At 41.1% G+C, this 12,735-nt stretch overlaps 1 protein-coding gene across 1 annotated transcript in view; it reads left to right on the top strand.

Annotated features, from left to right (window-relative positions):
- OGFOD1 (2-oxoglutarate and iron dependent oxygenase domain containing 1) overlaps positions 1 to 12,735 on the top strand; it is a 690,104-nt gene that overhangs the window by 639,599 nt on the left and 37,770 nt on the right. Inside the window, 1 exon segment of the mRNA XM_044081419.1 lies at positions 5,645 to 5,703. Coding sequence (XP_043937354.1) covers positions 5,645 to 5,703 — 59 coding nt within the window.

Below are 12,735 nucleotides of genomic sequence, written 5' to 3'. Positions count from 1 at the left end.
TACACCGGACACACGTGGTCAGTTTACCCCCAGAGGCAGAGGGGGTAACAATAATAGACGCCGCCCTAGAGGCAGGGGGGGTCCTCAGAACCAGGGCAACAGGGAGTCGCTTCCTGAGAAGCCCTTTCAGCACCCCTGAGGTATTGCCCGACTGTCCACCCTTGGAGGCAGTCGGGGGGAAGGATTTCGCTGTACCCAGTAGCCTGGCATTCCCTTTCACAAGATATGTGGGTACAGTCGATCATATCCGAGGGTTACAAAATCCCCTTGAAGGTATCCCGTACCTCAACAATCCCTTCCAGACATCTCACCCGGTCAAAGGGATTTGGCAGAACAGGAGGTTTCAAAGCTCCTAGAAAAAAGAGCCGTCCAGACTGTTCCGGCAGACCAAGTAGGATCCGGCGTCTACTCGAGATTCTTTTTGGTCCCCAAAAGGACGGGAGATTGGAGACCAATATTAGACCTGAGCAGTCTAAACAGATTTGTCAAGAAGGCAAGATTCCGGATGGTCATGCTTCAGTCCATTCTGCCCTTTCTGGGCAAGGACAACTGGATGTGCTCTATAGACCTTCAGGACGCGTACTATCACATAAAGATTCACAGGCGCTCCAGAAGGTTTCTCCACTTTCGGCTAGGGACCATTCATTACCAATTCAGAGCCCTGCCCTTTGGCCTCACTTCAGCCCCCAGAGTGTTTACCAAATGCATGGCAGTGGTCACAGTTCATCTGAGACGTCAAGGATTCCAGGTGTTTCCTTATTTAGACGACTGGCTCCTCTCCGCCACCACCAGGTGTCAGCTTCTTCAGACCAGAGACTTCACTCTGCAGCTATGCAGGAATTTGGGAATTTCAGTGAATTTCGAAAAATCTTCTCTGCGGCCTTGCCAATCTATCACCTTTATAGGCGCAGAATTAAACACCGTCAAAATGTTAGCCAGACTAACAGATCAAAGAATTCTGGACATCCAAAAATACGTTCGGATTTTATTGCAGAGCAGCAAAGTCAAAGCCAGACTGGTACTAAAGGTTCTAGGTCTTATGGCTGCGGCCATTGTTCTTCTACCACTGGCTCGCTTCCACATGCGTCTTCTGCTGTGGATGTTATTCACTCAGTGGTCGTTCCACAGTCTTCCGATGAGGCACGAAATCTTAGTCACACAATCGTGCAGGACTCATCTGAACTGGTGGATATCTTCCCCTCTTCTTCATCAGGGCTGACCTTTTGTTCCCCCTCCTCCAGTTGCCACAGTTACTACGGATGCCTCTCTGATCGGGTGGGGGGGGCATTATCAGGGCAGGATGGTCCACGGGACGTGGCCACCCATAGAATACCATCTGCACATAAATGTCCTGGAGATGAGAGCGGTGCTTTTAACGTTGCAAGCCCTCAACGACTTTCTTCCCGCGGGGACTATTGCAGTACAAACGGACAACATGTCCGTGGTCTGGTACATCAACAAGCAGGGCGGGACCAGGTCCTATCCGTTGTGTCGAGAAGCTCTCAGACTTTGGCAATGGGCAATCTCCTCTCATCAGTTTCTGATAGCAACGCACATCCCCGGCAGGTCCAACCTCTTGGCGGACAGGCTGAGCAGATCCATTCTCATGCCTCACGAGTGGTCTCTCAATCAATCTGTAGTGGACCAGATTTTTCTGAAGTGGGGCACTCCTTGTTGCAATCTTTTTGCTACACCCCAAAACAACAAGTGCCCCGATTTTTTCACCCTCTTTCCCCTACCAGGCCAACCCCTGAGAGACTCTCTAACCCAGGATTGGCCCGGGGACTTTTGTACGCTTTTCCTCCTTTTCCCTTGATTACACAAGTCATTCAGAAAGCCACCGTTTTGAGGGCCAAGTTGATTCTCATTGCCCCTTACTGGCCTCGACAAATTTGGTTTCCGTCTCTGCATCGTCACCTCCTGGTGCAGCCCTGGCATCTGGACCCAGTTCCGGATCTCTTGATCCACCAGTCGGGTCAACAGCACCGGGCCATTCATTCTCTCAACCTCACTGCTTGGTTGCTCCACTTCCTTCCCTAGCCAGGCTTCCTATGATCTCTGATCCGGTCAGAGATATCTTAGTGGCTTCTTTGAAGTCGTCCACCAAAACCGTTTATGTTAGCAAGTGGCGACGTTTTTCCATTTGGGCAAATTCCAGAAATATTGATCCCTTTACTGCTCCTGTGCATTCTGTTTTAGATTTCCTGGCTGAGGTTTTTCAGTCAGGATCTTCTTCATCTACAGTAAAAGTTCAACTGGCTGCTATTTCCAAGTATCATGTTGGCTTGCAAGATCATAACATTATGTCTCATAGACTATGCAAGGCCTTTCTGAGAGGAGTGTTTCTCCTAAAGCCGCCAATAAAACATCCTCCTCCACAATGGGATCTAAATTTAATGTTGGCATCCTTGATGTTACCACCCTTCGAACCGTCTGCTTCATGTTCATTGAAATTATTGACCTGGAAAACTATATTTTTACTGGCTGTCACTTCAGCAAGAAGGGTTTCCGAGATTCAAGCTCTCTGCATCCGTTCCCCTTACTTGGTTTTTCACAAGGACAGGTTATCCTTAAGAACGAACCCGTCCTTTCTCCCCAAAGTTGTGTCTCAAACCAATATTAATCAATCCATAGATCTACCAGTCTTTTTCCCAAACTATTCTGACAGAGCTGAACAAAAGCTTCATTTTTTGGATGTCCATCGTCAGCTCAGGTACTATTTGCATAGAACGAAACAATTCAGGAAATCGGACCAATTATTTGTCTCCTATGCAGAAAACAGGAAAGGTCTCCCAGTGTCTAAAGTGACCTTATCCAGATGGTTGTCTTCCACCATTTCTTATGTGTACTCACTCAGAGGCAAGCAACTACCTTCTAAGCCGAAAGCACACTCAACCAGGAGTCTATCCACTTCTGCAGCCTTTCAGGATAGGCTACCCATTGATACCATTTGTGCAGCAGCTACTTGGGCCACTCCTCATACCTTTGTCTCTCATTACAAGTTAGATTTGGCCTCCAGAGACAGGGCCAGTTTTGGTTCCACAGTTCTCAAGAGTCTGTTCCATTGAGCCACCCGGGATACAGGTGCTAGGGACGTGGTCCCATCCAGCAAGAATGAAGGCGAGATTGACAACTTAACATTTAGAAGTTATGTACCTACCATAACGTTCCATGTTAGTTGTCTTCTCTCGCCTTCTTTCTTGCGTCCCTCCTTCCCCCTGGCCTGGACAGATCTTGAAGAGTTCCTATCAGGTTGTTTCCTCCTGAGCCTTCATTAGAGGACTCTTTTATTATGAACTTGGGTTTCCTAAATATATTAGGTTAGTCCTTGTCAGGGTAGGTTAGCTACCAAACGAGATCTGAGGTAGTCCCGCCTTGCATCATGGGATATAGGGTTGCCTCGAGCTGGTAAAAGGAGTTTTCAAGCTAAGCAAGTGCCGAGTCGGAGCCGAGGATCGGCTCCGAACCCATCCAGCAAGAAAGAAGGCGAGAGAAGACAACTAACATGGAATGTTATGGTAGGTACATAACTTCTAATTCTTTTCACCTGTTCTGCCTTATCGCATTTTATCTAGTCCTTAATTTGCCCCGGTATAGTTCCTTATATATTAACCAATACCTAGTTTGGCCAACCCCATATATTCTCCCTCCCCATTCCCTTGTATGGGTCCATTTAACATTTTTTGTCCTGTACATTACAGTGAATATTTCACTTTGTAGCAGACCACAGTTCTTGATGGTTGGATAGCACCATGTGTTCGTCTTGGTATAACTAGTTCAAAAATAACCTATTTGTTAGATACCAAATTAATTAGTACTATAACCCTCCAGTTCTCTTTTTTACCCATTCTCAGTGTACATATAATATTTGCACAACATTCCTAACTGTGATGTTAATCACATCTTTTATGCTTATCTGATGGCCAACAGCAGTAAATACTTACCATTAGAACACTTTATCATCATCTTGTTTCAAATTAATATTACAATGAAAACTACATTCAAACGTTTTACACTTTATACTGTGTGCATTTAACTCTGCTGTTTTTAATTTATTAGATTGTTTGCATTCTCTCTGTTTGAATTATGTTGTGTAATCTATTCAGTTTTAAATTCTGTTCACTCTATATCATTCTCCTTAATGAGAAGTTTGTAACATTGATTGTTTTTCTGTGGAGCTTTTCTCCCTGGTCCTCCGCTGAAAAATGGCTTTAGCTCAGTCGAACTTTCCTGGTCAACAAATGTCATAAATAAGTAAATAAATGGCCTCAACAAATCATCCTTTTAATACAGTTTCAATTTGATATAGTTGCACCCCCCTCCCCACACACACACAATTACTTCAGCACCATTACTGTAGTTAACGTTTGTGCTTCATTATTGTGATCTGCTTTTAATTTGTGCTGACAAGCTTGTATGCATCAGTTCCCCATGAAATGTTTCTTAATCCTTCTGCAAGATTTAGTTTTGATTCCTCTTGAATCAGGGTACCAATTTATCAATTTAATTCAAGGTAACAGTTTAGCACAGTTTATGCTGCTGCTTGATTACTCTGGCACCATATTTTACCTTTATACTTGAATATGAATACAAAGCAAGTTGCAAAAATTAAAAATCATTCATGCATCAGCCCCTAACATGTTTTCTCCTTTCATTGTACCTTTGTCAGAATGGTATGGTCCTCTACCCCCATCCAAGCCACACCACAGTGTATGGACTTGATTTGCCTACTTCACTTCCTAGAGCAGGTTCTCACACTGCAATAATATCGTTATAATTCAAAAACAGTGTTTCAGCTTGTTGGGGTAGTTTCACGACAGCCCCTTTACACAAATACTTCTGTAAGATTATTCTGATGTTATTATTGACGTTAACATTACATTAAAACTTTACCCATTGTAAAATAGTATACTTAAGTGCAATTTGATTTTGGTTTGCACTGGTGTTTATGCCTCCATTCCCCATGTGATTTCCCCTCAGCACTGCCCATCCAACAAAATAGAATACCCCCTGTGAATGATTGTCTCACACCATCTTCCTCATCTTTCTGAGTCAGCCTTGGATTGTCTGCTCCTTCACTTTCCTTGGTAGATATTTGTTAACTGAACCTTAGCTTAGGAAGTATTGCTTTGTCCATGACATCAGATTATGAAACGTGTGGGGTGATGGAAAAACTGGGATTCTTAAAGAAGATACAGGGGCTGAAAATATGAACTAATGTGATAGTCTAGAGGAATATACAGCCATGCCTGACCTGATTTTTTCGACACCTGTGTTTTATAGTGTACAGTGCATACATATAAAATGTCCTTTACTCTGTTGCTAAAAATTAAAATAAATAACAGAAAATGGGGCTTATTCATTACTCATTGACTTTAAAAACTTTGGAATCATCTATCATTTGCTGTGAGGTTAAGCTTCTTACTAAAACCATTCAAAATCAGCATTTATAAATATATGGGTTATAGAAGGTTCCATCCTGGGATAATGGTAGCCAAACTTCCCAGGTGCCAGTATGTCAAACTTGGTATCAAACTGGATGAACCTGCCATCACTTGTTTGCACTTAGTGTTATTTCTGTTGCTGTGTTGTTTTCTGATAAGATGATGTGAATGACTGACTTTTGCTCTTATTCCAATTTTAGGTTGGCAAGCAGAGTTTGGGGGCTACACATCTTACATTGCCAAAGATGAAGACGAAGAGGTAAGTGTCATTCATGTGGTTTAAAAATCCCAATAGAATATTTAATTTAAAAAAGTTTGTGACAGCTGAGTACTACATGAAAAACATAGCATGTTTTGTAATTTATGATATTCATTATGGTATTCACTGTTGCAGTTAATTTCTGGGATTTCTGCCTATAGCAGCTTGACAGCCTGCCCAACTTCCAGAACTATACATTCCTCTTACTGACCTTAGCTGACTCCTCTGATTTGGACATCAGGATGTCAGTGGTATCAGTTGGGCATTGGCTAATGCCGTTTTCAGATCATTCTTCCCGCAGTACATTGTATGTTGTTTGCGGCACTAATCATTGTCAGCTGTGCATGTTGGCCTGCTTCCAGAATTACAAATAAGTACCCCACATGAGAAATTTTATTTGCTTGTCTTTCTTATAGCAGCTTCCTAGATTTCTGATGTTCATCGTGTTTCACTGTTGCAGTCATTACACTTGGGTCGGCCTGAATTCCAAAGTCCTGGTCTGGCATCGGTTGCTGTCACCTCGTCCCTGACATCAGTGCGCCAGGGGTATAAAAGATGCAGCCAATGCCATTTTCTTCAGTCTTTCTTGCCGCGCGGTGCCCGAAGCAAAAGCAGTTCGCAAGTGCCGGTCGGCCGACTCCTGAGATTTTTGAAATCAAATTTCAGATCCGAAGTCTTCAGTAAAGCTAAGTACCCCGTTGGGGAAACTTTTTTCTTCCTCCAGACCGATGTCAGAAAAAGTTAACAATTGTATTTCTTGTGGGAAGCAAGTACCGCATAAGGATTTCCACTCTTACTGTATTCCTTGCCTAGGCCCTGACCACGACATTGCTAGTTGTCAGTTTTGTGCTAGATTTAACCAACGCACTATTAAGCGTCGGTACGATTTTGCTTTTCATTATTTTGGCAGGTTTAACTACATAATGCTGTCGAAACAACCGATGACCGGAATTCATAAAAAGCGCAAGAATAACGACAAGGACAAGCATCCGAGGTCCAAAACCAATGACGAAGCCTCTTCTAGGCCAGTCGCCGGTGCTCAGTGAGGCACTTTCGCAACCCTTGACTCCCGCTACCTCAGAGCCACAGGCCGCCTCCAACTCCCACGTGGAGACAGCTAGGCCTCTGGATACTCAAGGTATTAGACCTTCGGAAATTAATCACTCAGATGGGTCCGGAGCCGCTGAGCAGGCATCGGCTTCTGAGGGTGTCTTCAGACCTACACAACTTTATATAAAGCCTACTTCAGCATCCAAGACAAAGTCTAAAACAGTTTTAAAGACAAGGAAACCAGTTCAGCATTCTCTAGGACAGGCTTCTATGCCTAAGAAACAGATGCTCAAAATGGCCGAAGACCTAATTACTTTGATCAGGGGTTCCCATCCCCCTCCTGATAAGAGGCCTAGGCAAGACACTGAATATGATTCCTCTGATTTCTCTTCTGATCAGGGATATTCTGTTCCTCCCTATGAGGATTCTGATGCTGAAGCTTCTATTCCTTCAGCTTCTGCTCCTGAGGACTATTCTTTTGGGGAAACCCTGCATACCATGAGGGAGCATTTCCATTGGGAGAGCCAGGATTATTCCAATTCTAAGAAAAGACTTGGGGACTTTCTTTTACTTCCTCAGCACAGACCTCTTGCAATTCCCCCTGTTTTAGACATAGTGGATGATGTTTTTTCAGAGTCCGGCCTGTCTCCAGACTCTTTACCTCCTGCCCCTGTTAAACCGGACAGATACTACAGGGTCCCAGACTCCCATAAATTTCTTTACAAAATCCGTGCTGCTGACCCAGAAACTATCTCACAAGGTCCCAAAAGGGCAGGGGCGGCTCGTGGCATCGGGCTGCCGGACTGCAGCCCCCTCAGCTAGACAGCTGAGTAGTTTATTTTGTTTTTTATTATGTAAAAAAATCTGTTTTTGTACTTTAAATTTGAGTCCAGCGACTGAAATTATGTCATGCATTCTGCGCTTCAATCGCAACAGCGTTTTTTTTTCTAAATTCTTGCTGCAATGTTTTCATTGCAGCCGGAACAAAGAAGGCATCATTGTGATGCCCAGAACTTCCAGAAGTCTATGCGGTTGAGACACAAACCGCATAGATATGGAAGGCTCGGACTGCGGCGTCCGCAGCCGTCATGACGTGCTTGCTGGGCAAATGCTGCTGATTGGTTGTCGCTCTCTTCCCGGGCTTTATGTGCTGGGAAAAGAGTGAGAATCAAACAGTAAGTCAGTTGTGGGTTGATTCGTGACTGAGTCAGTACTCGGTCACACGGGAAGGATTTACCGAACCTTTAATTTGCTACTTGCCATTGGATTTTTATTATTTTTTTTTTTTTGGGGTGGCTCAGAAGAACAGAAGAAGAACTGAAGAAAGAAGTAGTAGAAGAAAGAAGTTAGAAGAAGAACAGAGTGAAGGTGCAGAAGTATATCAGGTAAGTAGGAAGGCCCGGGTAAGCTAAACGGCAGGGAAACCGGCGTATATAGATTGTGACTTGACTGTTTACTTTGTACTTACCCATCAGCAGTTTTTGACTTAATGGTTCTACCTAGTGACCTTAATAGGTTAACAGTTATACAAGTAAATCCCTCTCCAGAGGCATCTAGCTCTTTAAAACTGTGTTGAGTCAAACATAATATATTCTTCACCTCTCTCTAGTTTAAATTCCACATCATATTGCATTCTGTACTTCTGGTTTATTTAAATTCCACATTCCTTCTATTAATCCTCATTAAATATTGCTAGCTGTGTAACATCTGCTCATAGCTTACTCCTTCATTTTAATTTTCAAATGTCCCTGTGTCAAAGTTTTTCACTTCAGTCATGCCAATAAATAGTTCATTTTTATATTTCTGTTCAACAGCAAGCACATTTTTGTAATATATGCTTGTTTTTCTTTTTAGACATTTTTACACAAATTCTGCAGGACTGATTAAAACTTGGATGATGCCTCCTATTCTGCTTATAGATACATTTACCTTAAGTTGTGATCAACCTGGCTTCTATTTTGGATTCTCACATAATTCACTTTTTCATACCCATTATTTTTATAATATACCTAATTTTGCTTCTCATGTTGTCTTATTATTTTACTTTTCTTACATTCTTATCATCAGTGAAATCCTTCTAACTGTGCACCAGTAATTTAATTTATTCTACACTGATAGTGAGTCACATGATTGCATGCCTACTCTTTTCCATTGAAATCATAAAATAATAACTTTTACTTCCTCTCACATCATTCTTTATACAGAGAACCAGACTAAGGATTCTCTTTTCCTAGTTTTTTCCACTAGCTCTTTTTAAATCCCTGTATGCTGAATAGTTTAATTAGCTTAGAGTTCTAATCTGCCTTAGGCAATTTGAGTTTCCACATCAGAATTATTTTCGTTGTTCCTGCCCATCCTCTAAACCTGTCCTTAACCAGCTCATCACTCTGGCAGTTGCAGTGGACAACCTGTAATTGGTAAAAAAAAAAAAATCATAGGATGCTGCTAAGCAATTCATCAGGACAATCATTTGTAGCCTAGTAATTGCAATTCCAATTCCTTCCTACCTCTTTCCGTGAGGGTTTGTGAGATGGGTCCGAAGATGTATTGGCATTTCTCACCCAGGCAACTAGGTTGCATTTGTAGAGAATTAGGGAACTACTTTGTTTAATGTAAAGGAGAATTCTTTGAGTTTATCTACATGCCAGCATGATCAGTTTATCTTACAGTAAAGGTTAAGGTGTTTTGTTAGGGTGCTTGTGGTGTTGCTGGTTTTGTGTGTATAAAGGAGTTTCCTCAAAACAGAGTCATTTGAAACCTTACACATTTAACCGCCGGCTCCAATCAAGGCTGTCCCTCCTCAGAGTTGTACTCAGAAGTCAAGAATAACCACCGTTACAAAAAATGGTTATTGGCTTTGTCCAGGTTTTTTGTGCTAAGGTTGACAGCTATGGTAAGAACTGAATTCACTGAATATGTTTGAGGGCTGTATTCCCTCATTACTGGGTTTGTCCAGGTGTTTTGTGCTAAGAGGTTGACAGTTATGGTGAGAACTGAATTCATTAAATGATAGCCATTTAAGTTTTAGTCTTCCTCTCTTTCACAAAGCAGCTGATTTGGTGTAGTGGTATGTTGCTCTGACTGTTTTGCACAGGGACCTTGGCAGTAAAATGTATGGTGGTAACACAGCATTTTTCTTTCACAAAGCAGGTGATTTGGCATAGTGGTATGTTGTTCTGACTCTTTTGCACAGGGATCTTGGCAGTAACATGTATGGTGGTAACACAGCATTTTATTCTATCAGCTTTCCAAGATTATACAAGCAATGTTTAATGTGTCCCAGGTTTTTGTCCTTTTGACCCACCCCAATAAATTTGGCTTTTTCCAGATTTCTTGTGCTGCGAAGTTGAAATGCAGTTGAGTATTGAGTAGATTTTACAAGGAGCTGAGAGCTGCAGGGGAACAGAAGTTTAGTGTTGATTATGCTGAGTCAGCTCGCATTGCTAATAGCACAACAGGTTGTGTAGTTGTTTTTGATGTAGAAGGTTGTTGGTTCTACTCCCATAAGGGGTGAATGCTGTCGTACTGAAAGTTAAGATACTAACTATGAGCCTGTTATCAGCTTGCCATCCATTTCCTATTGCAATATTACTAGCTTATTTTTAATGTAATTTAGGCAATTTATTCCTCAGGGGCATCAGACACTTTATTTTTCGATGAAACCATGAAATATAAAGGTGTTTGCTAGCAGCAACCTCTTCATTACAGATTTATTTAACGTGGAATTATTTAGATGACTTTTTTACTACTTCAGAGATTGTGCATATTTACCGATAATGGTGAACTGTAGAATTGTGCATATTTACTGATAATAGTGGACTGTAGAAGTTTGAGTAGACTTTTATGATGGAAATGTTCTGAATTGGGCAGTTTTGTCATTGGTGCATGCGTTTTGTTTCATTGTTTACTGGAAAAATGTTCAAAGCAATAGGAAGGTGTATCAAAGAGCACATGTATGTTTCATATGCAAGGGGCCTATGATTTAAAAACAGCCCAGAATGAATCTTTATTTGCCACGGGTAAAATGTATTTTCTTTGAATGCGGGTTTCAATGTTGCTTCAATGAATGTGAGTTTCAAGGGCAGAGAAGTTTTAATGCCAAGTTTGTTTAGCAGATGTCTTAGTGTTTGTGCTGTAAAATTCAAAATATAACTTTCAAATGAAGTTCAAATCATCATAGAAGTAAATCAGTATGCACATTAGTGTTTTTGGTAAATGGAGTGAAATAGCCAAGTAATGGATCATTGGAATGGCTGCAGGGGGAAGCTCCAGTCGACCATGGTTTTGTGAGGGGGAATGGCGGCAAACTTAGGCAGCCCCAGCTGAACTATACCTCCCAACTGTCCAGATTTTCAAAGAATGAATAGATTTTTTGCTTCTTATTTTTGGTTTGTTCCTCATAAAATTTGTGTTTTTTCTGGCAAATCATTTAGGAATTAAGTCACTAAATAATGACACACTGAGTTTCAGACTTCATAACCTTCAGAAAAATGCATGCTAAAGTAAGACCTGTTCTATCAACTGTCTCAGTTTATGCAAGAGCAATTTTTAGTACTGTTTATATGTTCCCCCAATATATTTGGCCTTGCCCAGATTTATTGCATTAACAGGTTGAGAGGTACATGCAAATAAATTGCTTTATAGAATTAGGCATAGCCAAACCTCTCAACTGTCCCTGATTTTGGCTCAAAATGTTGCTCTTCCCCTAATGATCCCTCCACAAAATAGCAATTTTGGAAGAAAACATGGAGGGTTTATAATTAAGAAATAACTGTAATAATCAGTTAGATTACTTTTATTTCAGAAATGCATGTAGATTCTTTTATTTTGTCAGCTGCTCAAGTTAGCAGTACTAATATTAAAGTGTCCCTTCTTTGACAGGTTCCCAGCTGTATTGTGTTGCTATAGCCTATTTTATATTTGTACATCCACATTTTTGGTCCATTTTTCATAAAATTGTGTTTTTTGGCAAATTAGTGACAAATCATTAAACACTGAAGTTAGAAAATGACGACAGACATTTGAGTTTCAGATTTCATACCATTCAGAAAATTCATACTAATGCAAGACCTCTATTATCTTTCTAGGTTTATAAGAGCAATATTTTAAAAATTGTCATTATTTTTGGGCCTTTGTCCCATTTCTATGTATGGCTTTGTCCAGATGTCTTGCTCTGAGGTTGAGAGGTATGACAAATGTGTCAGGGCCATCACAAGTCAGCCAGAGGCATTTCAAACTGTGACATACTTGTTGCACCTCACTCCCCCATGTAGTGACTCTGGATGTGTCGAGGTAAGGAGTAGTTATGCAGTGTAAATGTGCAGAGTACCCCCCCCCCCCATCCAAGGTAGACACAAGTACTAGAGTGGCCTTTCATCTGTCCTTGATTTTTACAGAATGGTCTGTTTTCTGTCATATTTTTTGTACTGTTGATTTATGCTTATTACTCAGTGCCTGTTGCTCTGTGTTTAAGTAGTAATACTTTAATGACCATCAGGTAAGCTTGGCTGAGATTGCAAGATGCAAGTAAGCTTTAATAAGCATATACTGTTAAAGAATTGCCAGCATTGAAAGCCTTTCTGTTGCCATGTAGAGAATACTTAACTAGATAATGTATAAGCCTTGGGTATTGAAATGCGTATGACAGTATTTGTAATAAAGGACAGGATTACATTATTTTTAAGAGTCTTGTTACACTTGGTGACTTCCAGTCATCTCTGCAGGCTTTACCCGTAAACAGAATGCCAGTCGTGTGGTCCATAACCTGTACAGTAATCCTTTTAAGCAATCTATCTTGAACTTATTTCTTGTTTGCTTTTCATTTTTTACTTTGATCATGTTTTCCCCATGAAACAAGTAGAAGTCAGGCAGCAGTTCTTTTTTTTTTTGGATAAGGAACATTTTTAGTGGGGGCATCAGAGATTTCTACTTTCAGCATGTTACTTGGTACTTTAATAAAGCTGAATATAAATTATAATTAGA

Source organism: Protopterus annectens, chromosome 8.part0, assembly GCF_019279795.1.
Source record: "Protopterus annectens isolate FY-2018-M chromosome 8.part0, PAN1.0, whole genome shotgun sequence".
NCBI lineage: Eukaryota > Metazoa > Chordata > Ceratodontiformes > Protopteridae > Protopterus > Protopterus annectens.
Note: the sequence above shows the minus strand (reverse complement) of the source record. Positions and strands in the feature narration are given on the sequence as shown.